Here is a 25,352-nt window from a genome sequence, read left to right as displayed (position 1 = left end):
GAAGTGGCCTGGCGTCCTTCCTCTCAGTCTGGTCACCTGTGCTACACACTACACACCTGGCCTGAGACCGTGTGTGCACTGTTTCAAATGGAGTCACATTGGTTCAGCTACTGACATTCCCCACAACCTCTCACATCTCTCTGCTTGCAGTCACGAGACAAAAGAAAATGGTTCTTTCTGTCACTAGGTAAACCAGGGGCAATGAGAGCTGCCACAGAAATAAATTCAAATCTATGGGGGACTCACAGGTGACTGTAATGGTGGTTCAGGTTAACCAAGCCCTTGTTCCCCAGGCTGTTAGTTTAACACGATGATGAGGTGGCTTGGTTGTGCTTGGGTCTGATATGGGAGCCATCAAAGTCATCCATGTAATGGCTAGAGCTGTAACTGTCTACCAGTGACTACACCAGCCGTCACACAGCAACCAGCATACCCCAAAACCACCAGCCCATGACAGGGCACGAGGAGATTTACGTGGTGGAGCCCAGACGGGAATTCAGCATCTCACTGAGGTCATATGTAGAATATGCACACTGTAAATTCGTGGCTGACGCTGCAGAAGTGAGTCTAATTGGTGTTGTAAATTCCAGAAAGCCCCCATTGCTGAATGCTTGCAATGTTTCACACCAGTGAACGTAGATACAAAATTCTGGGGTAACTCAGCGGGACAGGGGGCATCTCTGGAGAGAAGGAATGGGTGACGTTTCGGGCCGAGACTCTCCGACACATTTTACCCCAGTGATCTTGGCTGACTCTACAATCACACCCTGGGCAAGCCAAAGGCAATCTGTAACTGGCTACCTCTGAGCTCCTCAAGCTAATCCGTCAGACCCTTGTTGATTTATGGGCAGGATTGGAAGTCGATCAAGTACGGGGAATTTCAAACGACGGGCCATGGATAAAGGGAGTTTAAAGGGAGCTCTGTGGGACTTGACACAGCTGCACACCCCCAAGGTGAACCAATATGTGAATTCAAGAAATGCTGGCCACCGACTAATGGACTGGCAGACACTGGGTTTAGGCTGCCTTCTTTGGAGAGCGTGGAATGAAATTTGGGACGTGATCCTGAAGATTTCACCAGTAGACCTCCCACTGTCTCGAATAAACACCCAGCCTGTCTCCCTCCAAAATTTATTGAGCAAACAGAAGGCCATGTGAGAAGGACAGTTGTTGGACTGAGTCAATCCAGGTGCTGAGAAAGATTAAGGGATTTGGTTGAGTTTATGCAGGCGAAACCATTTCCTGGCGGGGAATCGGGTGCATGTGTGAGGGAAGCTTCAAGGTTGAGACTGGAAACTTCAACTGCTTGAGATCATCCCCCCAGGGGAAGGTGTACAGAGTTTCTATGTTCTCCCCGTGACCTTTGGTTTCCTCTCACGCTCCAAAGACATACAGGTTTGTAGGTTAATTGGCTTGTGATAAGAGACATTAGACAATAGGCAATAGGTGCAGGAGTAGTCCATTCGGCCCTTCGAGCCAGCACCGCCATTCAATGTGATCATGGCTGATCATCCCCAATCAGTACCCCGTTCTTGCCTTCTCCCCATATCTCCTGACTCCACTATTTTTAAGAGCCCTATCTAGCTCTCTCTTGAGAGCATCCAGAGAACCTGCCTCCACCGCCCTCTGAGACAGAGAATTCCACAGATAAAAAGTAAAGTTGTCCTTGGAGTGTGTAGGATAGTTTTAATGGGGCGGGGATCGCTGGTTGGTGCGGACCCGATGGGCCGAAGGGCCTGGTTCCACATGGTAAATCTAAAGTAAAACTAAAACATCCCTCACCTGTACCAGTCAGTGGTTGTCAGGTACAGGGGAGTGGGTGGGGGTGATCGAGGGGAGTGGGCTTGGGGTTACTATAAAGGACATAGTTTTATTCTGTATCATTCTCTGAATTATTCTGCTCATGCAGGCTGCACAAAAGCAAATTAGATTATGCTTACCTCACTGATCTGTATTTACTACCCAACAGTTTGAGAGGGAATTCTGTGTATCAGATAGTTAACATTTCAGTGGGGATCATGTTAGTAGACAGGCCTCTGGCCTGTATTCATCAATAAGGAAGATAGACACAAAATACTGGAGTAACTCAGCGGGCCAGGCAGCATCTCTGGAGAGAAAGAATGGGTAACGTTTTGGGTCGAGACCCTTCTTCAGACTAATGTGGCGGTGCGGGGAGCGGGAAGAAGAAAGGAAGAGGCAGAGACAGTGGGTTGCGGGAGAGCTGGGAAGGGGAGGGGAAGGAGGGAGAAATCAGGGACTACCTGAAATTGGAGAAGTCAATGTTCATACCGTTGGGGTGTAAAGTACCCAAGCGAAACATGAGGTGCTGCTCCTCCAATATGTGGTGGGGCTCACTCCGGCCATGGAGATGGCCCAGGCCAGAAAGGTCGGATATGGAATGGAAGGGGAAGTAGAAGTGCTGAACCACTGGGAGATCGGGTTCGTTAATGCAAACTGTGCGGAGGTGTTGGGCGAAGCGATCGCCAAGCCTATGCTTGGTCTCACCGATGTAGAGCAGTTGACACCTAGAGCAGCGGATGCAATAGATGAGGTTTGAGGAGGTGCAGGTGAACCTCTGCCTCACCTGGAAAGACTGCTTGGGTCCTTGGATGGAGTCGAGGGAGGAGGTAAAGCGACAAGTGTAGCATTTCCAGCGGTTGCAAGGAAAAGTACCTGGGGAAGGGGTGGTTTGGGTGGGAAGGGACGAATTGACTAGCTAGGAAATGGTTAGCTAGGAGAAGGTAACAACAAAGCAAACAGAGATAAAATATAATCAGGGACAGTCAGACTGGTCGGAGAACTGCGAAGGGGAGGGAGGGGGAGGGAGAGCAGGATTCATACCGCTGGGGTGTAAGCTGCCCAAGCGAAACATGGGGTGCTGTTCCTCCAATTTGCGCTGGGCCTCACTCTGACAATGGAGGAGGCCCAGGACAGAAAGGTCAGTGTGGGAATGGGAGGGGGAGTGAAAGTGTTTAGCAATAAGGCCTCCACTTGGAGAGCCTCTGCCTTCAAATGAAAAAGGATCAAAATCGCAAAGTGGCGAAAGTGGAACTTAAAATGGAACCACTTGCTCAGAAACATGTGTCCACTCAAATGTTGCCAATCAGGAGACAGATATTCATAAAAAGAAACACAAAGTGCTGGAGTAATTCAGCAGGTCAGGCAGCATCTCTAGAGAACATGGATAGATGACGTTCTGGGTCAGGACTGCCACAAAATGTCACCTATCTATGATCTCCAGAGAAGACCTGCCTGACCTGCTGAGTTACTCCAGCACTTAGTGTCTTTTTTTTGCAAACCCGGATCTGCAGTTTCTTGTTTCTGAAGAGTTAAGCATGTTTGTTAAAGTTTGACTGCTAAAGATATAATACCAATAGGAAGTCGCTGAAACTATTCAGTTAAATTTACCAGTGGCAGGGTGATAGAGTTGCTGGCTTACAGTGCCAGAGACCTGGGTTCAATCCTGACTACGGGTGTTGTCTATATGTAGTTTGTATGTTCCCCCCGTGACCTGCGTGCGTTTTCTCCAGGAGCTCAGGTTTCCTCCCACACTCCAAAGACGCCCAGGATTGTAGGTTAATTGGCTTTGGTAAAATTGTAAATTATCCCTCGTGTTAGTGTGCAGTATGCGGGGATCGCTGGTCAGCGCAGACTCTGTGGGTCGAAGGGCCTGTTTCCGTGCTGTATCTCTAAACTAAACTGAATTGGAGGATATAAGAATAAAGATTGTTGGCAGTTTAAGAATTACAATTAGTCAAATAGTCTCTAGCCTGTCCAACCCCTTAAGAATCTTATAGAAACTTACAAAATTCTTAAGGGGTTGGACAGGCTAGATGCAGGAAGATTGTTCCGGATGTTGGGGAAGTCCAGAACAAGGGGTCACAGTTTAAGGATAAGGGGGAAATCTTTTAGGACCGAGATGAGGAAAACATTTTTCACACAGAGAGTGGTGAATCTCTGGAATTCTCTGCCACAGAAGGTAGTTGAGGCCAGTTCATTGGCTATATTTAAGAGGGAGTTAGATGTGGCCCTTGTGGCTAAAGGGATCAGGGGGTATGGAGAGAAGGCAGGTACAGGATACTGAGTTGGATGATCAGCCATGATCATATTGAATGGTGGTGCAGGCTCGAAGGGCCGAATGGCCTACTCCTACACCTATTTTCTATGTTTCTATGTTTCTATCTCCCAAGGATCCCAAGAAGGGATTTGGCCCGAAACGTTGCCTGTTTCCTTCGCTCCATAGATGCTGCCTCACTCGTTGAGATTCTCCAGCATTTTTGTCTACCTCCCAAGGATCAGGTGCAGCTTCAAACATTCAACAGGGTTCATCTTTACTTCTTCAAATGAACTCTCCTTGACCCTCTACAGTTCTTCACTGTCCTAAGCAACGACCGTTCATTTATCCACTGCTGCAGCTATTAATGTAAATCAGTCGGGTTGAATTCCAAAACATCTCAAGCTCTTGCAATCTTTTGCTGAAGGAGTTGATCTATTCCCAGGTCAGAAAAAACTAATCATTTCTTATTTATTCTGTCAAACCCATAAAAAAAATCCATTAAAGCACTTTTGGACTTCCCTGCTCTGACATCCTAAAGCTCAGAAAAATACTTAGCTTGCTATCACCAGCATCAATCAAACGTCAATACTTTTGGATGCTGAAAATGACTGAGTGTTGTAAATTTGGCTGCGCATAAATTTATCAATAACTGTCAGTCTTCTGTGCTTCTGTGAACCCTGGAAGGTGTTAGACTTTAAGGCTTGTGGCTTCTCACCTGAACCTACACTTTTGAGAACTCCCCACTGAAACATTTCCCCTGTTAACCTATCAGTTACGTAAGCAGAGCTGTCTTTGCCTCAGACTAAAAGATGGAATCCTGGAACTCCAAGGAGAAATTTATGTTTGAGAAATGCATAAAGTGCTGGAGTAACTCAACGGGCCAGGCAGTGTCTGACTTTCGGAAAAGCAGCCAACATAATCAAAGACTTGACCCATGCCGGTCATTTCTCTTCTTCCCTCTCTCACCAGACAAAAGGAAACATAGAAACATAGACAATAGGTGCAGGAGGAGCCGACCGTTCGAGCCAGCACCGCCATTCAATATGATCATGGCTGATCATCCCCAATCAATAACCCGTGCCTGCCTTCTCCCCATATCCCTTGATTCCACTAGCCCCCAAAGCTCTATCTAACTCTCTCTTAAATCCGTCCAGTGATTTGGCCTCCACTGCCCTCTGTGGCAGGGAATTCCACAAATTCACAACTCTCTGGGTGAAAAAGTTTTTTCTCACCTCAGTCTTAAATGGCCTCCCCTTTATTCGAAGACTGTGGCCCCCAATTCTAAGACTGTGACAGAAGCTTCAAAGCACACACCACCAGACTGAGGAACAGCTTCTTCCCCTCTGTTTTCAAGCTTCTGAATGGTCCTTCCATAAGCTATGGTATTGTCCGATTCACCTCTATTCCATTGCAGACATTAGACTTTGTGTATGGAACTGATACGCTACAATGCTGAGAACTATTCTGCACTCTGGCTCTTTTCCTTCAGCCATGGAGCAAGGTCTCGGCTAAGATTGATTGTTAATTTGCAGAGTTCAAGGGAATCAGAAGACAAGAGGGTTGGGAGGAAGGTGTCGAGGCACAGAATTGCCCAGTAGCTGACAGAATGGTGACACAGCCATGAGAGGTTGCATTGGAGACTCCTGGTCCAATTTCTGACATACGTGAGAACAAAAAGCCAGCTTTTGGGGGAATTGAGACAACTCAATGGGGTAGAATATTTTGTTTAGGTTTAGTATTGTCACTACCGAGGTACAGTGAAAGGCTTTGCTCTCCAATCAGATTAGATAATATACACACAAATAAAATCAAGTGAAAGTAAGGTACGTATTGATTTCTCTAATTTCAAGCAACCCTTGCCTTCCCTCCCTCCCTCACACCAGTCATCCTGCTAGTTTCACTGTTTGTATCCCTTCATCATCACCTCGTCCACAGTCAACAATGGACCATTGTGGGCTCCACCTTTCTTGAGTTATCGGTGCCGGCTGTAATTTGTTCTGTACCTATTCATACCTCTAATTCCCTCTCCCCCTGACTCGGAGTCTGAAGAAGGGTCGCAACCCAAAACGTCGCCCATTCCTTGTCTCGAGAGGTGCTGCCTGACCCGCTGAGTTACTCCAGCATTCTGTGTCTACCTGAAAGTTAAGTACCATAGGTAGAGCAAAGGGGAAGAGGGCTGGGACTTAAAATTCAATCATCGTTTCTGCAAAGTAAGCTTTCGGATTGTCTGTATCTCCACAGGTGCTGACTCTTGAATGGAGAGAGCCTTTGTGAAAATTGAAGAAGAAAAGTTCAAGAATATAAACAAGATAAAGATAAGCAAGATAAAGCTATCCACAGTGAGATAAAACTGAACGGGTTTATATGACAGTTACTGCTGACAAGACTCAATATTATAACAACATAACTTTCTGAAGGTTCAAGATAATGAACAGTGAAATCCCATACCAAAAGCGACTCAAGTGTACAACGGGAAGATTTGCGTTGCTCTATTTTAAAGCCAAAATTGGTGGTGGTTTCTATTTTTATTCAGAGTGTGTAATTGCAGCGTTGAATAGCAAAATAAAATTGAAGTGTCTCATAAATCAGAACCTGTCAGTTTCAACTTGATGCAAAGGCTAATTAAGACCGAATTCACTTCATGACTGGGAAGTTTCATGAAAGCACTGCGGGTCACGACAGGCTAATGGCATTAGACAGAAACTGAGGAAAGCACGTGTGTCTGTGTTGACTGAATGTGGACATACACCACATGTTTAACAAAGACCAAGCGGCAGTCTTCTGCAAAAGCTGATGTATTGACATGGAAGTTTCCAAGTTACATGCTATTTTACAGGGAAGAATATGAAGTTAAAAATCCCAATCGGAACGAAGACAAGAAGAGATTTCTTCACACAGAATCTTTGGAATTTGTTTCTTGAGACAACTGTGGAGGTTCAGTGACCAAGTCAATGTGAATTTGAGTTTGAGTTTAGTTTATTGTCACATGTACTGAATGAAACACTTTTGTTGCGTGCTAACCAGTCAGGGGAAAGACAACACATGGTTACAGTTGCGCCCCCTACAGATTGACAAATTGTTAGATACCACAGCAATCAAGGAATGTGGGGTTAGTGAGGGAAAGTGATGCAAAGGTAAAAGATCCCATTGAAAGGAGGATGGGGAAGGCATGAGGGATCAAATGATCGGTCCCTTACATTCCCTTGAACCAATAATGTACATTCGCTGGGACCAGGAAGTTAATCTCGGACTACAATCAAATTTGGAATCTTCAGAATGTGGCAGGCTTGGTATTGTTTCATTGTTGTCACTTGTATCGAAACCTTTTGATTGCGTGCTATCCAATTAAATGCGATAATACTGTACATGAATACAATGAGGCCATGCACAAGTGTAATAGGTGAAACTAAGAGAAAAATACTAGAGCGCAGAATATACTTTCTCAGCATAACAGTTCCAGAGAAAAAGTCAACATTTCGGGCTGAAACCCTTCTTCAATCTGAAAAAGGGGTTCGGTCAGAAACATTGCCTATTTCCTTCGCTCCATAGATGCTGCTGCACACACTGAGTTTCTCCAGCACTTTTGTCTACCTTCAATTTTCCAGCATCTGCAGTTCCTTCTTAAAACAGAGAAAAAGTCAAATGTCTGCAACGGGGTTGGTTGGAAGATCAGGACTGCATCCCAGCTTATGGAATGACTGTTCAGAAATCTGACAACAGGGGTTAAGAAGCAGTTCCTGATTCTGATGGTATATGCTTTCAAGCTTCTGCATCGACTGCCCTTTGAGAGTGGAGGGGTAAACCGAATGACCAAGGTGGCAAATCAGGTGATACAGACTTCAACAAAAGCATAGGAAGACCTATTTTGCTACAGAGGTAATAATGACAATTGTCCTCACATTTGAAAGGACGTTAGTGTGGTGACAACAGATCCTTCAGAAAAAACCTTCATCCAGCCCAGAGGAGACCCACAATAAAGGGACAGGTCCAGTCTCACAAGAATTCACGAACAAGGTATCTACAACTCAGGCAGATTTTTAATTGGGCCTCTGCATAAAATAACAATTAGACCGTCTTCCAAATGAAGATAAAATACACATTTCACCAGATTTCACTGCAGGTTTCAAAACATGTTTTTGTGCAGTATTACAGAACAGTAAAAGAATGACTATGTAGGATTAGTACAGCAGGTAATAAATGGAAATGGCAGGAATTTGGAGGTAATGTCTTTTCTGAACTATTCCCTTAAGGCCATGCTGTGAAAAAAAAATCCGAAATGTGGATACCATGCTAATGTACTTCACCCTGCAATTAGAACATTACTGGAACCATTATCCACTTAAACAACATCATCTGATGCTGTCCTTATAGTCTCATTAGAATCTTAAGGGTTATGTGGTTTACTCACATTGTGCTCCTGCCTAGAGTTTGCAATTAGTAAATATAAACCTGTAGGGTGGCTGGCTGTGTCATGCCAAAGGTGTGTAAAATATTACTAGGAGAATATTCAATTTTTATTTGCAAATGCGGGGTTTAAATGGCAATCTCTCGTAACCACTGCAGCCCTCATTTAATTAAGATTACTGAGCCTCTTATGAAAAAAAAAACAAAGGGCCAAAAGTCATTCTAATAAGGCACCAAACACAATTACGGTAATAATGATAGAACTCAAAATCTTAACCAGGGGCTTTTAAAATATACCACCAGCCAGTAAAATACCGTAGCAGCATGAGAATCTTGCAATCTGTTTGGAAGAAAATTAAGACTAGCCTTGGAACAACCTGTCCAACATTAAAGACGCTGAACATTTTAAAAGTCTCAAAGGAGGTATAAAGTGCTTTTATAAATATTTCAGAACTACAATCATTTAAACGGTGTTATTATCTATTGCTCTGTTAGCTTTCAAATACCACTACTTGAAGTTGGCGAGTGTTATTTAGCAATTGTTGCAAATCGATTTCAGTAATTTTATAAACAGCCTCAAGCAATGGTTGATGTTCAACCTGTTGCCTAGCAACTGCTATAAAGCATAGTCATCTATATAAATCATTGCCTTCAGTTGGACCAAATGTTGATGCACTCGTACATTTTAATTAAATCATAATCTTTTTTTCCCCAGATTACAATACACAACATGTTGGGAGGAACCCAAAACTGAATCTATTTAAACAGCTCAATGTCTTAAGGCAAGAACAGATATTAAAATATTTATAACAGGGTCGAAGATGTAGTAAATAATGGCACTCAACACCTACATGGAGATGTTATCGCGCATTTATTTTCTGCTTTTATATGTCCCCGTCATTTCTCACTTCCAAGTAGAAACTAAGCCTTGTCCCAAATGAGAAGGAAGCATATTAACGATTTCTAATATCTTTCCATCCCAAGACAGTAGCGTTGGACATATTTTTACATTCCTGCATAGTCGTACGATCTGAATTTAAATCCGTTCCAACAGAATGTTATCTGGGGTTAAATCGTCCCTTGCCTCGATCCATCCTGAAGATAGTCAAAGCTCAGGTACGATTAGTCATAGCCTGGGAAGGAGGTGGACTCCCCATCAGAACTTGGCCAACGGTGGCATCTTCCTGAGACCAAATGGAGAAAACAAGGAATCTTCTCCGAAACTCTTCAGGAGACAACAGAGCTGGAAATATACCACCAGCTCCACTCATCCCCTGACCTTGTGACAAAGCAATGAAATGTTTGAGAATGGCAAAAACAATTGTGGCAGGGGGGAAATTTCCATATATATTAAAAAATATTATTTTCTTTTGGCTGCATTCTGCTTGTTTCCTTCAGTCACTCAGAGAAAGGACCACACACAAATTATAAATATGAACCTTTTAAAGCACTCCGATTTAATTGTCCCCGTCTATATTAAGATTCAACTCGTTTAAAAATCCCCATCAATCCGAAAGCTATTCCTTTTCATTGTTGTTTATCTCAGTCCTGTTTAAAACATCAGAGTAGTCAGTTGCCCTTATTGTCAAACAAACCAATATGAGACTGTTTGAATCACTGAGTGAGAGATATTCTATTTGCCAGCTCCTGTCCCCCCCAGGCATAGCGGGGAAGTATTATAGGGCAGAGCTTACCTTGGGAATTAGCTTGTAAGACCCCTATGCTGTCATCAAACTGCATAGATTTGATGTTGAGTGACGCCAAGATGCATTCTTTGTCTTGGAGCGAACAATCATCGATATTGTTCTGATTGGCTGATATAATAACACACATGTCGCAAAGGTTGATGTTGACAGCTCTTAAATCAGCTCGACATAATGGCGTACCCTTCAGCAAATAAAAAATAGAAAAACAAATTAAAGATCAAGACTGGAGCTACGGGACAATACTTAACAAGTAGTCTTTTATGCTCCAACATTAAACCAATGTAACTGCATGATGGGGAATTACAGATGCGCACTTATTTGAAAGGGTAGATGGTGCTGATGGCAAGTCTCTGGTTCATTGTTTATACACAGTTAGGCCATTAGAAGCAAATAAGAAGTGGGTCTGTTGCCAGCTATTCACATCAGAGTCACTGATGCCAAGTCAATAACTATGCACAATCTTTTCTAACTGGCAAACTCTGGCATTCAGGATATGTGAACTAAATACTAAATGCCAGGCATTTCATCACTGCTGTAAAATGTCAAAGAGCTCGTTCTGCATCTGGGCCAGCGCAAGGGCAAGTAAAACAAGCATGTCTCAACCGTGACAGATACTTGTGGTGACTGGTCCTCACTAGCCCCTTGACTATACCTGCACTAGTGGATATGCAGTGCCTGAGCACCATGCTCTAGTTAGCAAATTACAACCAGATCGGGTCTAAAGTCCCAACTAAGTGAGAACATTCATGTCTGAAGAAGGGTTTCGAAACGTTGCCTATTTCCTTCACTCCATAGATGCTGCTGCACCCACTGAGTTTCTCCAGCTTTTTTGTGTACCTTCGATTTTCCAGCATCTGCAGTTCCTTCATAAACATGTTTAGTTTAGTTTAGTTTAGTTTAGAGATTCAGCGTGGAAACAAGCCCTTCAGCCCACCAACTCTACACCAACCACAATCACTAGTTCTATCCTACACACTAGGGACAATTTTTTTAATAGAAGCCCAACTTGCCATTGCCTACCGAGATGCCCCATCGACACGTCCCACCTCCCCGCATTTGGCCCATATCCCTTTAAATCTTTCCTTTCCATGTTCCTGTCCAAAATACGGAAAGGCTCATATGTGGGCTAATGGGTGTAGCTTAGATGGGGCACCTTGGACAGCAGGGCTGAGTTGGGCTGAAGGGCCTGTAACCATACTATATGACTATGACTCTCAGCCCAGTGGAGCTGTAATGTCGTACAACATGGAAACTGACCCCCGAGCCTCAGGCTCTTCAGCCCAACTTGTCCTTGCTGACCAAGATGGTCTATCGATACAAGTCCCACCTGCTCTTGTTTGACCCTTGTCCCTCTAAACCTTTCCTATCCATATACATGTCAAGTCTTTTAAATGTTGCTATAATACCTGCTTCAGCTACCTCCACTGACAGCTCGTTCCATAGACCCACTACCCTCTATGTGAAAATGCTGCCCCTTAGGTTACTATTAAATCATTCCCCTCTCACCTTTAACCTAAGACCCCTAGCAAAGCCACATATTGGTGGTGCAAAGTTATTCTGGCAAGCAGAAGTTGGCACTAGCATGTGTTTCCAGAGAAAACCATGTGGTCACAGGGAGAATATGCCACATATATGGTACCAGAGGTCAGGATTGAACCCAGGACCAAAGTCAAAGGTTACGGGAAGAAGGCAGCAGAATGGGGTTGGGAGGACAAAATAAATCAGCCATGATTGAATGGCGGAGCAGGCTCAATGGGCCGAATGGTCTAATTTTGCTCCTTTGTCTTATAGCCACTGGAGTTCTGAGATGGCAACTCCAATCCTTCTTGTGTTTTAGTTTTATCCATTCTAAATTGTTCCAAAACCCGACACGTTACTTGAACTTACCGGTAATATCGACACTTTGGGAAAGTTGTGAAGGGTCTCCCACTCTCTCGTCAGGTATTCCAGAGTCCCGACAAAAACAATGTGCTTCAGTTCGTGGTAATGGAAGTTGCTGGCCCGTAGAGGCATGACCAGGTTGCGTAGACCGACCAGGGCTGAGTTCAAGTCGCCAAAAATGCACACGACCACGTGACCGCTTAATACCGTCATGGCTGCCTCACTCCGCGTCTGGGAGACAAAGGCCACCATTAACGTCATCCACACAAGCAGCAAATGCTCAAACATTAACCACAATAACACAATTACGAGCTGGTGTGTACCCAAGAAAGGTGATGGTTATCTCACCGTATCACCGCCATATTGAGTAAGTACTGATGGAGCCCAGTTTATAACATTGCCCCACTCTTTCTCCCGTGAATTCTTCCCATATCAATTCCAAGGTCTACAATACAGTGAAGGGGTGGAAGATTGCAACCTTCACGCGGTCCGCCCTGTTTCGACTAATGCAATCAACTCGACGTGCACAAACGGAAGATCAAATTGAACGAGTTGTCCAACAACTTTAGGCTGTGCACGCCACACGAAAGAAGAAGAAGAAGAAGAATACAGTGAAGATAGACACAAAAGGCTGGAGTAACTCAGCAGGTCAAACATCATCTCTGGAGAAAAGGAATAGGTGACGTATCGGGTCGTGACCCTTTTCAGGCTGAAGAAGTGTTTTGACCCAAAAGGTCACCGATTTCTTTTCCCCAGAGATGCTGCCTGACCCGCTGAGTTACTCCAGCTTTTTGTGTCTATCTTTGGTGTAAACAAGTATCTGCAGTTCCTTCCACTACAATACTGTGAGTTGGGACGCTGTTCCATCAGCAGGAGGAAGGTTAATTACCAGAACATGCACAGTATTCCAAGCCACATCCACCTGCACTAACTCTGAGATGGAACAAAGAAGTCTCACCTTCCTACTCTGGACTCTTGGGCTAATTGAGCACAGTTCACAGTGAGCAGTGTGCCTCATCCTTCCATTTTGGAGTCTGAAGAATAGTTCCAACCTGAAACATCACCCATCCTTTTTCTCCAGAGGTGCTGCCTGACCCGCTGAGTTACTCCAGCACTTTGTGTCTATCTTCCTTTCTCTGGACTAATTTAGCTGATTCCATTCAGGTGGCCAGCAGAAGGAGCATCACAAATTTATAGCAGAATCTCGGGGACGGTGGAGGAGTGAAATATAACTCCCCTCAGAAGGAATCAGATGCCACGTAACTCTACTGGGAACTCATACCATATAACCATATAACCATATAACAATTACAGCATGGAAACAGGCCATCTCGGCCCTACAAGTCCGTGCCAAACAACTTTTTTCCCTTAGTCCCACCTGCCTGCACTCATACCATAACCCTCCATTCCCTTCTCATCCATATGCCTATCCAATTTATTTTTAAATGATACCAACGAACCTGCCTCCACCACTTCCACTGGAAGCTCATTCCACACCACTACCACTCTCTGAGTAAAGAAGTTCCCCCTCATACAAAAGCAATGCCCACTGTCACCTCTTATCCAGAGAATTCTCAAATAGAATGGACAATAGACAATAGGTGCAGGAGCAGGCCATTCGGCCCTTCGAGCCAGCACTGCCATTCAATGTGATCATGGCTGATCATTCCCAATCGGTACCCCGTTCCTGCCTTCTCCCCATATCCTCTGACTCTAGAGTTATAGAGAAATTAGTGTTATAGAGATATACAGCAGGGAAACAGATCCTTCAGTCCACCTTGCCCATGCTTAGTTGGCACACAGGGACTAGTCTCATTAGGCTGCATTTGGCCCATAGCCCTCTAAACCATTCCTATCCATATATCTGGTCAAACGTATTTTGAACATCGCAATGAACTGGGTCAAGCTGATGCTAACCCTATGGTTAAACATGTTGCCAGCGGCCACTGTCCATGGTCACTAACAAGTCCACCTGCATTCCACCTACTTCCAACAACCAATGGATTGCAGTCAGGTTCAGCGGGAGAAACAGGAGAGAAAAAAGCACAAGCCACTTTGGATGACGTATCATTGGGATAAGAAAAACCTGGAGATAAATTCAAATAAAGAATGGATCCGTGTCCCCATTTAGCAAAAAAAAATCATTATTTCCTCTTTCCTTCAATCTCTTTGGTAAAATATAAGATAATCATTTTTAAAATAGTTTGGGATTGATTAGATGCAGCACAGTGAATGAAAGATCAATTTTCAGAGACAGCAGAGATATAATAATGTGATTAATGGTTGGGTATCAACAATACCACAACCATAATCAAATTGCTACCACTGTTCATTTCATGGTATCCTGACCAGTATCTTCTCATTAAAATATTATTGAGCTGCATTTCCTCTTTCACATCAGCTGGCAATAAGTATTCCTGATATTAGCCCTTCAGTATTAATGTTTAATAGAACATTACGCAGCATAGTACAGCATAGGAACATCTCTGTAGAACATGGGTAGGGTCATAGGGTCCCGACCAGAAACTTTAGGTACAGCATGGAAACAGGACCCTCAGCCCTCCTTGTTCACACCAACCAGTAATCTCTCCATACAATACTGTATCCTGGGGATAATCTACAATTTTACCGAAGCCAATTAACCTACAAACCTGTCGCTTTTGGAGTGTGGGAGGAAACCAGAGCATCGGGAGAAAACCCACGCAGTCACAGGGAGAACGTACAAACTCCATACAGACAGCACCCATAGTCAGGATTGAACCTGTAACTCTACCGCTGTGCCACTGTGACGCCCATGAAGCGAATGGTTAATTGTCATATGCATCAGGACCAGAATATGAAATTCTTATTTGCCTGCTTGAAACCCATTCCTGATTGAACCCACTAGGAAGCCACGTCTGTGCACTGAGACTTGTACTGCTTCACCTGGCCAGTCAGGGAATATTCTACACCACCAGCTAAGGAGATACTGGTTAGGAATTAGCTTCACTACAAAGCTTGGTGCATTGCTACTGACTGCTCCTCTGTCTCTGCATCAGGACTGCTTGCCAAACAGGCTTTGAAACACACAGGGACATTTTCACCCACATCTATGGGGATGGCACAGTGGCACAACAGTAGAATTGCTGCCTCACAGCGCGAGAGACCTAGGTTCCATCCTGACTACAGGTGCTGTCTGTACAGAGTTTGTACATTCTCCCCGTGGTTTTCTCCGGGTGCTCTGGTCTCCTCCCACAGACGTACATGTTTGAAGGTTAATTGGCTTTAGTAAAAATTGCAAATTGTCCCGGCTGTGTAGGATAGTGCTAGTGTACAGGGTTCACTGGTTGGCATGGATTCGATGGGCCGAAGTGCCTGTTTCAGCACTGCATCTCTAAACTAAACCTATGTTGCTACCTTGCTAGTATAAACTCGCAGGGGGGGGGAAAGGGAGCAGTGAAATTAGTGGCTTCATTGGCATTTGGATCGCTAGTGCCTCATCAATGTCATCGCTCAAGTTATTGTCAATGATATGGATATTGTTCCTTGAGTTTGTAATTTATGTGTGGTATTATCCGATGTTTTATTTACGTATAGTATTGTGGATTCAACTGGATAGCATGCAAAACAAAGCTTGTGGCGTAATAATCCCAAACCAATAACGTGCCAATGGACAGTGACGCGGCCCCTGGTGTTTTCCCCGTACCCAAAGCTACAGGATGCTGCAAGGGTCATCGGAGTGGAGAGACACTGTTATCGAATGTATTATTCGTAGATGAGAACACATTAATGTTGTAAAGCGTGGCATGATTTACAGTGTGACAGGACAAATATTCCTACTCAGAGAGCCAGCTCTTCCAGATTTCACCCATTTGCAAGCCCTGACCGAAGCATCGAAGCATGTTATCACTGGACAGCGAATATTTTGCTCCACCAGGCTCAGCCTCATTGTAATCCTAGCGCGTATCGCCCTGCTGACTGGTGCTCAGTCACCGCACCAGCACTGTCTGCCAAACAGGATCCGAGACAGGTCTCTGCGAAGACACCAGGTCTCCAGCAGATTCTGGGCAGGTTAGCACGCATTTCAAAGGAGGGCTGTCACATCATTGTGAATCAGCAGAGTGATGTTACAAACAAGAAGTGGCATTGATGCAATCAATAAATGCAACTTCATTTTGAGCCTCGGTTACTCAGAGGTAAGCAGACAGCGAAATGCAGAAACGCGGAGCTGATTGTTGGTCTGATTGCAATTAAATGGAAAGTTTAGAGTTCTAATCATATTTGCATGGTTGATATATTCCAAAGCCTGTGTCGAACAAGCTGAACCATGTTGTATTGGTGTAAATTAACCATACCCAATGCTAGTTGTTTCAATATTCTGGACCAAGTGCAGTCAATGTCCTCCACAGCCCACGCACTTGATCCCAATCAGACGGCATCAGATTCGCCGTGATACACCCGTGAAATTCCGCAAAAATAAAATGGGTTTGGTTGGACAAAACTGGATCTTAAAAAACAAAATGGTTCCTCAATCTTATCCATTGTAGTTGATCTGACGTTGGTCTCACCTTCACTTTCCCGTGCCCAATAACCACCGACTCCCCCATAGTCAAAAATCTATCCATCTCCGCCTTAAATGTATTCACAGCGTCTCCCTCCACAGCTCATGTTCATAAAATCTAGGAGCAGAATTAGGCCATTCGGCTCATCAAGTCTACTCCGCCATTCAATCATGCCTGATCTATCTTTCCCTCCCAACTCCATTCTCCTGCCATCTCCGCATAACCCCTGATGCCCGTACAAATCAGGAATCTGCCAATCTCTGCCTTAAAAATATCCATTCACTTGGCCTCCACAACCGTCTGTGGCAATGAAGTCCACAGATTCATCACCCTCGACTAAAGAAACTCCTCCTCATCTCCTTTCAGTAGTTACGTCCTTATATTTTGAGGCTGCGACCTCTGGTCCTAGACTCTCCCTATAGCAGAAACACCCTCTCCAAATTCACTCTATCTAGCTCTCAGGGGGAAGGGATTTACAGGGCATTATGACCTTAGGGAAGATGAAATTCTTCTTCATTTCTGTCTTAAATGGGAAACCCTTTTATCCTGAATCTCTTAATGCAGCTCAGGATTATGGGGGAAACTTGCAAAATAATGTATTGCTACTATTCCCAGAAATGACTGGAAGTCTCCCCACATTTAGCCATTCAAAACGGAGACGAGGAAACACTTTTTCACACAGAGAATTGTGAGTCTGTGGAATTCTCTGCCTCAGAGAAATCTCTGATTTAAAACCTCCACTGCCTTGTGGCCATATTCAGTCATGGAAAAGGTGATGGATCAAACCTCAAGAAAATCCCTAAGGCAGTTCGTCGTTGTCTACAACCTCGCTCTGGCAGCTCCTGCGACGGCGCTGGTGCCAAACTGTAACGGCCCTGCTGTTCCTTTGGATCGATCAGTGACATGGAGAGGGGGGGGGACGTGCTGCATGGGCAACAGCCTGTCCTCCATATGACATCGATCGCCCAGGCTTGCATCCGACCACACATCACCTGCAAACTAGGATGCATCACCCATGGTCAGTCATGACCGAGGGGGGCCTACTGAAGAGGGCGGTTCACTGGATACTTTCAAGAGAGAGCTAGATAGGGCTCTTAAAGATAGCGGAGTCAGGGGAGACGGCAGGAACAGGGTACTGATTGGGGATGATCAGCCATGATCACATTGAATGGCGGTGCTGGCTCGAAGGGCCGAATGGCCTACTCCTGCACCTATTGTCTATTGTCACACACACAATGGTCAAACTGCTACCCTGTTAGATGTGGGTGGCATGAGATTTAAGAGTGTTGTGGAGTTTGTGATACCCACCAGAATGACCTTTTCCATTTCTTTGGCAGGACACCAGTGAAACATCCCGGTGGAATCGTATTTCTTCACGCTGGCATCATTCTCTTCGAGCTGATCGTTCCCCGGGACCGACAGCGGATCGTGTCTGCAGAGACAAGGAGAAGACCATCAACCTGACACCTTGTCCTCAGCTTTAGCGGCCGGCGATATCCTGCCTGCCAGTGCCTGTTCCAGTTGTTTAATTTACGAGCACTCCTACGACAGCGGTGCTTAGCCCAGACATCACCCCACCCCCAACCCCCAAAAGGAAATACATGATCAAAGGGCTCACAGTAACTGCTGCAACGAGGTGAAATAGAGACAGAACCTCGCGCTGGCTGAGTGGCAAGAAGATGAAAAGCCAATTACAGGCTTTTACCGTATACAACTTCCGAAGCTGTTCTCCGAGCAATAAAAGCTTTAACAGGGTACACTTGATATATTTTAGCAATTTTTCCCCCATCATATTTTGCTTTTTTTGAAAACTTGAAGCCATTAATGTTTCAGAGGATGTCAGCTCAGAGCAGATTGATTAATTTGCATCTGCATCGTGAGCAGATGATTTTTCTCCTGAAGAACACTGAATGTAAAAGTGGTCCTTACCAGCTGCCACCTGGCCATCAATGCCTGCACTTCTAACATTTCACTGCGCTCTGCACATCCATCAGTCAGCGGCAGCTGTCATCTGAGACTCGGTCTTGAATAGTCAGCAATAAACACCCCATTTCATCCTGACCCAGCTAAATCTCCACCAGAATCCCCATTACATCGGATTCCAGCACTTACAAGGTAATTACGTCAATGGTACACCTTCCCTTTAAACTATACAAGTTGCACTTAAGAAACGCTGGAAGAATTTCTAGCTGTGAGGGAAATAAATCAGGGAACGTTTTTGAGAAATGCGATTAATTCTAAAGCATTTCATTTCAAAATTCCCACTAATATTCTCTTTCATTTAAGGAACAACAATTTAAAGTATATTTACCGGCAAGGGCAGGCAATAAGGAAATCAGTCCCTTTTAGCAAATAATGGAGGATTTGACGGAAAGGAGAATTGGCCAGTTTTAGCTCTGTTATTTGAGAAACCAACACAGTCTTTTCTTGACGCTGAAGCATCGTACATGTTATACATCTGCCTCCACCCATTTAATGTTGTGAGCAGCGCTCACATTTGCCCTGTGTCGAGCAGCATTCCGTGTACTTAGACTGAGATGGTTGCTCTGTACATTTGAGAATCCTTACTGCATGGAATTAATCCAGGAATGGGTGAACATGCTTCTAGAGAAGTACAGGGGTCAGGACCAAGATGCTCCTATGGAGCTCCGAAAAGTTAAAAAAATAATAAAATTAAAATAAAATAAATGTCTTAATTTCCTTTGAAACAGCTTTGCCATTTAAACAAATATATTCTTATGGTAGTTGATACGTTCCCTTTCTTGCTCTGTATATTTTGAATCTCCTGTGTTATAACTAGTTGTCAGGTTTTAAAGCAGAGATGGTTTCAAATGACCAAAGATACTTCAAAGGAGAACCTGTTTGAAGATTGCATCCAACTGCACTAGACAATATCAGGTGGAAACTGGGGGGTAATTCACAATGAGTGTACGATATTCAGCTGTCTTGCAAGCACCAGCCAACGGCAAAACCACAAATCCCAAGGACTCGCTTTGTCAGGGATGTACCTTCTGTTTCACCGCCAACTAGATGTTGCTTCCACGATTGCCTGGGATTTCAGACAACCCTGCACGTTGACGTTTATTCAGCTCCCCCCCCCACAAATCTCCTTCTCTGTGTTTCGCTCTCTCCCTCCCAACCGTCACGACAAAACATTTGTCTATTAAAATGTTCCGTCGCCCTGATTCATGCATTCGCGCACGGTTGCTAATAACTGCAAAATCATTTAGTGATTTTACACCCTGACTGAATATTTCATGATGTTCTGTGTGTTTCACGGTTTAGTCAATGGACCTCTGTCATTTCAATCTCTTCTGACGGCCTTGACTGGTGCAATAAAGCTCCGACAAGATAGCTATCTTTCACCAGCTGTCACTCACTGCCGCCTGTCACCGACAAACGCTTGTTCAATTCCACTACTCACAGGGAATAACTACGACATTTGTTACACCGTAATGTTCTGTTCTGATGGATTTGAGCAAATGCGGTGTGATTAATAGACCTAACATTCGCCGGCTGCAATCAAGACCAAGTATCCGATGACCAACCACCCCCTCCTCCCCCCCCCTTCCCCCCACCCTGAAATCCATCAGAATGGTATTAATTTTGTGTGAAGAATGCTGGCTGCCATTCGTTAGAACTTGTTATACTGAAGGCTCAGGCGGGCCTGGGCTACGTGTTCAAGCTGCATTTAACTATTCCAATGTACTGCTGACTAGACAGCGCAGGCGAGGGACGACTATTCTCCCTCAGCGCCATTCCGCCAGGCAATGAAAGCAGCCGGCTCTGAAATTTTCCAATCCCATCATACAATCTGACAAAGGCATGCTTTTCAAAAAACCCACATCCAAACTGTTGATCATTACTTATTTACAGAGGCCTAGAGGCATGTGTGCCTGCAAAAACCATACTTGATACAATATATACCAGCTTATTCACCCTTGTGCAGTAAGCAACCCTTAGGCATCCTTAAACCAGCACTTAATATTGCCCATAAAACCTACCTTGTAATTGCAAAATATGTAATATTTAAGGTATAATATATCTGTGGGATAAGGATTTCTGAAAGCTTTGGCAACTTTGTGTTCAGTAATTCTATGTTTTGCTGAGGGCTATGACTTGAAAAAGCTATGCCAAGCATAGACGAACTGTCATCTCACTACCCAAGGGCCACTAATATAAAGGAGTACCCTAGAGCAAAAAAACTTCGGCACAGCTTTGAAGCCGAGGAGAACAGCACAACTTGCTCCCCTAGAATTATTGCTGCATACAGATCAAAAGACCCAGCGCATATTTTACACAGTAAACAGGGACCTTCTGTTAGTCTATGAAATGTTTGGAGTTTCAGTAAAACCTGAAGCAATTCTCGTGTAATATTGTTTCATATGTTAAGTGGATGAAGCTGTTTACATGTCAAACATCCGTACTTTAACCCCTGACATAAGGGGGGACAGAAAGCAAACAATACATCCCCCCCACACCCCCTCTCCCTCGTCGTCACCCCAGCCCCACCAATTATTAGTCTTTGTTTCCCGCCACCAAGCCAAAATCAATTAATGGCAATCTAATGTAAATGGACAAGATAAAAGGAATGTAAAAAAATGTGGGTTCCTTTCTCATCGTGACACATCTCACATATGGCCCGAAGTACAGAAACGAGGGCTCGAAGGACTCCCTGAAAACGATGAATTGCCTGAGGGGAAGTAGCTGGATGAGTCCCTCTGATTGGTTACTGCTGTCATTAGTGCCACTGCTGTTTAAGAAGTACATGCAGACAGGATGGGGTGACAGCTACGACTTTAAAGGCTGCGTTTTCTCTAACAGCCTTTCCTACCTCTTTCATGACAGAAATATTTCAGCTCTATCATTAACTGCTGACAAGGTGACAGAATAAATACTTCAGCCTTTAAGGATTTCTCTTTCTCTCTCGTTCTCTCTCTCTCCCTCTCGCTCATTCTCGTTCCTTTTAGACGAGAGTTTTCTTTATGCTGCCTCTCCTCTTACCTCGTCAGTTTCGGTGAACTGTTGGGTGAATTTCGCATGCCTCCGTTCCGTTGCTTTTTTTTGGGAGACAGCACTGATGGGTTTTCATCATGAACTGCAAACAGATGGAAGATGGGGAGGTTAGAAGGCGTTCAGAGGCTGACACGAAATGAAAATGCAATTTTAAAAAGGAGGCCATATTAAACCGAAAGTGACTCATAATCAAAGTTAAAGATCCCTGCACTTCACGAGACTTGAGAATTAAAACAAAATATTAATCTCGATGTTTTAAAATCGTAATATAAGGTTGAAATTATTTTGATTATGGTGCAACAAAACAAGGAGAAAGTAATATCAAAGCAATTCACATCAAACAAAACACACACACACACACACACACACACACTCAAAGGATAACTGTGATTGGATTTGGCCTACATTTGGGTGGTGGAAATTCAAGTTAACTCCCAACTTCTGCAAAGTCACAAGATATGTAAGATATGCAATGTGGTTACATGGTTTTAGTAAAAGAGAAATCAAACCACTCGGTTTATAGGTGGGGCCGTTCCAGGCCTGTCGTGCTCACGTATTGACTCCAAATGTTCGGCAATGGTGATAGGAACTACACATGGACAAAACTTGCAGGATTTGGGCAAAGCAAACAGGGTTGGAGATAGGTCTGGAGGGTGGGCCTCCCTGCATTCCAAACAACAGCTGTTAAAAAATGTAGAGACAATGTTTAACCAAAGTATTTAATCCATTGAAGAAACACAATTAATTTTGGCTGTCAACTCAAACAGAACATAAAAAACATCAAGCCATCGTAACTCTGTACCTCGGTATGGTGAATCTGTGGCATTCATTGCCACAGACAGATGTGGAGGTCGTCACTGAGTATTTTTAAAGCAGAGATCGATAGGTTCTTGATTAGGATGGGTGTCAAAGGTTATGGGGAGAAGGCAGGAGAATGGTGTAAAGAGGGAAAATTAGATCAGCCATGATCGAATGGCAGAACTGGCTTGATGGGTTGAATGGCCTAATTCTGCTCCTATGTCTTTTGATAGCTTCAAAGCCCTGTCCCACGGTACGAGTTCATTCCAAGAGCTCTCCCGAGTTTGCCCTGATTTGAACTCGGAGATTTACGGTAATGGCCACTCGTCGGTACTCGGGGCTCACGTGGACATTTTTCAACATGTTGAAAATCTTCACGAGTCTTCCCGTGCTTACCTGCATTTAGCGAGTCTTCCCGTGTACCTGCAGTTAGCGTTACGAGCCGCTAAGAGATGTCCCCGAGCTCCGACGTACCCGCTACATTCATTCTCCGTGCTTACCATGAGTTTGATTTTTTTTAAACTCGGGAGAGCTCTTGGAATGAACTTGTACCGTGGGACAGGGCTTTTAGTCTAGCTGGGCCTCACTGACCTGTTTCACCAGAGATCCTCTTTCTGTTCTCCATCCATGATTATATTGCTCTTCTGGGAGCTCACATCGCCATCCCATCATAGGGGCAGGGAGGTTCTACTGCAGTTGTACAGGGTCTTGGTGAGACCACACCTGGAGTATTGCGTACAGTTTTGGTCTCCAAATCTGAGGAAGGACATTATTGCCATAGAGGGAGTACAGAGAAGGTTCACCAGACTGATTCCTGGGATGTCAGGACTGTCTTATGAAGAAAGACTGGAAAGACTTGGTTTATACTCTCTAGAATTTAGGAGATTGAGAGGGGATCTTATAGAAACTTATAAAATTCTTAAGGGGTTGGACAGGCTAGATGCAGGAAGATTGCTCCCGATGTTGGGGAAGTCCAGGACAAGGGGTCACAGCTTAAGGATAAGGGGGAAATCTTTTAAAACCGAGATGAGAAGAACTTTTTTCACACAGAGAGTGGTGAATCTCTGGAATTCTCTGCCACAGAGGGTAGTCGAGGCCAGTTCATTGGCTATATTTAAGAGGGAGTTAGATGTGGCCCTTGCGACTAAGGGGATCAGAGGGTATGGAGAGAAGGCAGGTACGGGATACTGAGTTGGATGATCAGCCATGATCATATTGAATGGCGGTGCAGGCTCGAAGGGCCGAATGGCCTACTCCTGCACCTAATTTCTATGTTTCTATGTTTCTATAATAGACGTCATTGTTTATCCCAAATATACCCCGGCCAAGAATCACAGCTGAGATTTTGAAGACATCTGACCGACTAAAATGTTTTAATTTGCGGCATAATTTTCATCAGAGTACTGGGATTTAGTTTGAATGCTTCAGGCAGATAGATGAAGCAGTCAATGTTTTCCACACAGGCCAGGGTATTTTTGGGATAAACAATGATGTCTATTATCTGATGGAATGGCAATGTGAGCTCCATGAAGAGCAATAGGATCGTAGATGGAGAACAGGAAGAGGATCTCTGGTGAAACAGGCCAGTGAGGGTCAGTTAGACTGAGGGTATCATAAGTCACATGAACTGAATTAGGCCATTCGGCCCATCAAGTGAGCTCCACCATTTGGTCATGGCTGATCTATTTCTCCATCTCAACACCATTCTCCCGCCTTCTCCCCACAACCTTTGACACCCATACTAATCAAGAACCTATCAATCGCAGCTTTCTCTGCAATCTCAATGACTTGGTCTCCACTTCTGTCTGTGACAATGAATGCCAAAGATCCACCATCATGAGAAGGGGCTAGTACAGAAAGAGCTATTGACCGGGGTCACAGAGTGTTCCCAGCTCTGTTGTCGGTGTGCGGGGTTAAAGGTACAGCAGCAACCTTTCCTTTTACCATTTACTACAACATATCTTTAACCCTTTGGGCGACTGCACGAACACAGCTTTTTGCCCAACAGGACTGCAGAAAGACTCTACGATGGGAACTTTCCCCTCACCTCCATCACTGAGCAAAACCGTGGCAGGAACAAAGGCAGGGATATATTGCTGCATTAAGTTACCGAACGATGGATATAGAGTCGATTTGGGAAGGATGTTTCTGTAATGGAACCAGAGGGCCATTACAGCCTCAGAATAAAATAATGTACCTTTAGAATGGAGATGGGGAGGAATTTCTTTATCCCGAGGATGGTGAATCTGCCACAGACGGCTGTGGAGGACAAGTAATTGTTTTTTTTTTAAGTGAAGATTAAGATCCTTGATTGGAAAGGGCGTCAAATGTTACGGGCAAGAAGGCCGGAGAATGGGGTTGAGAGGGAAAAATAGATCAGCCATGATCAAATGGTGGAGTGGACGCAGTGGGCCGAATGGCCTAATTCTGCTCCTATGTCTGATGGCCTATGGTCTAAGTTTGCCCATAAAAATGGGGGATAGCCTGTAATATTGTTGTTCCACCAAAATGTCTGAACATATTGAAACCTTTGGAAAAGCTTGATATCACCACTAACTGTTGCAAAGGCTGAGTACTGAAAAACATCATTAATATTTTCAATATTAATACTTATTTTATCTGCTGTGTGCAGACTTTAATATTTAAAAAAATTAATCACTTACAGTAATGTGCTTTATTATTACAGATATATTTAGGTATTTGATAACATTAGTTAAGCTTTTTGTCACTTTTATTTGATGCGCACAATGAATGGCGGTGCTGGCTCGAAGAGCTGAATGGCCTCCTCCTGCACCTAATTTCTATGTTTCTTTGTTTCTATGTTTCATCCAGAACATAATTAGCGTGAGATTAGTTTCTATTGGAACATGCTCTTACTTAGAACTGTTCTAGAGGAAAGACCATTGGGTACAAATGAAATGGGGGTAGGAGATGGCCATTCAACACCTT

General features: G+C 44.2%; 1 protein-coding gene across 17 annotated transcripts in view; it reads right to left on the bottom strand.

The window, feature by feature from the left end:
* The window catches only part of kcnma1 (potassium calcium-activated channel subfamily M alpha 1), a 525,320-nt gene that overhangs the window by 62,762 nt on the left and 437,206 nt on the right, over window positions 1–25,352 (bottom strand). For all 17 annotated transcript variants that reach the window (XR_004410008.1, XM_033012640.1, XM_033012641.1 and 14 more), the window contains 4 exons: window positions 21,594–21,687; window positions 17,898–18,021; window positions 12,055–12,279; window positions 10,156–10,348 (listed from right to left, as the gene is read on the bottom strand). Coding sequence is in view for 16 of the 17 variants with exons in the window: in XM_033012640.1 (XP_032868531.1) it covers window positions 10,156–10,348; window positions 12,055–12,279; window positions 17,898–18,021; window positions 21,594–21,687 (636 nt within the window). In the remaining variant the exon portion in view is untranslated. The remainder of the gene's footprint in view (window positions 1–10,155; window positions 10,349–12,054; window positions 12,280–17,897; window positions 18,022–21,593; window positions 21,688–25,352) is intronic.

The sequence above is a fragment of the Amblyraja radiata genome, chromosome 37 (genome assembly GCF_010909765.2).
Source record: "Amblyraja radiata isolate CabotCenter1 chromosome 37, sAmbRad1.1.pri, whole genome shotgun sequence".
NCBI lineage: Eukaryota > Metazoa > Chordata > Chondrichthyes > Rajiformes > Rajidae > Amblyraja > Amblyraja radiata.
Note: the sequence above shows the minus strand (reverse complement) of the source record. Positions and strands in the feature narration are given on the sequence as shown.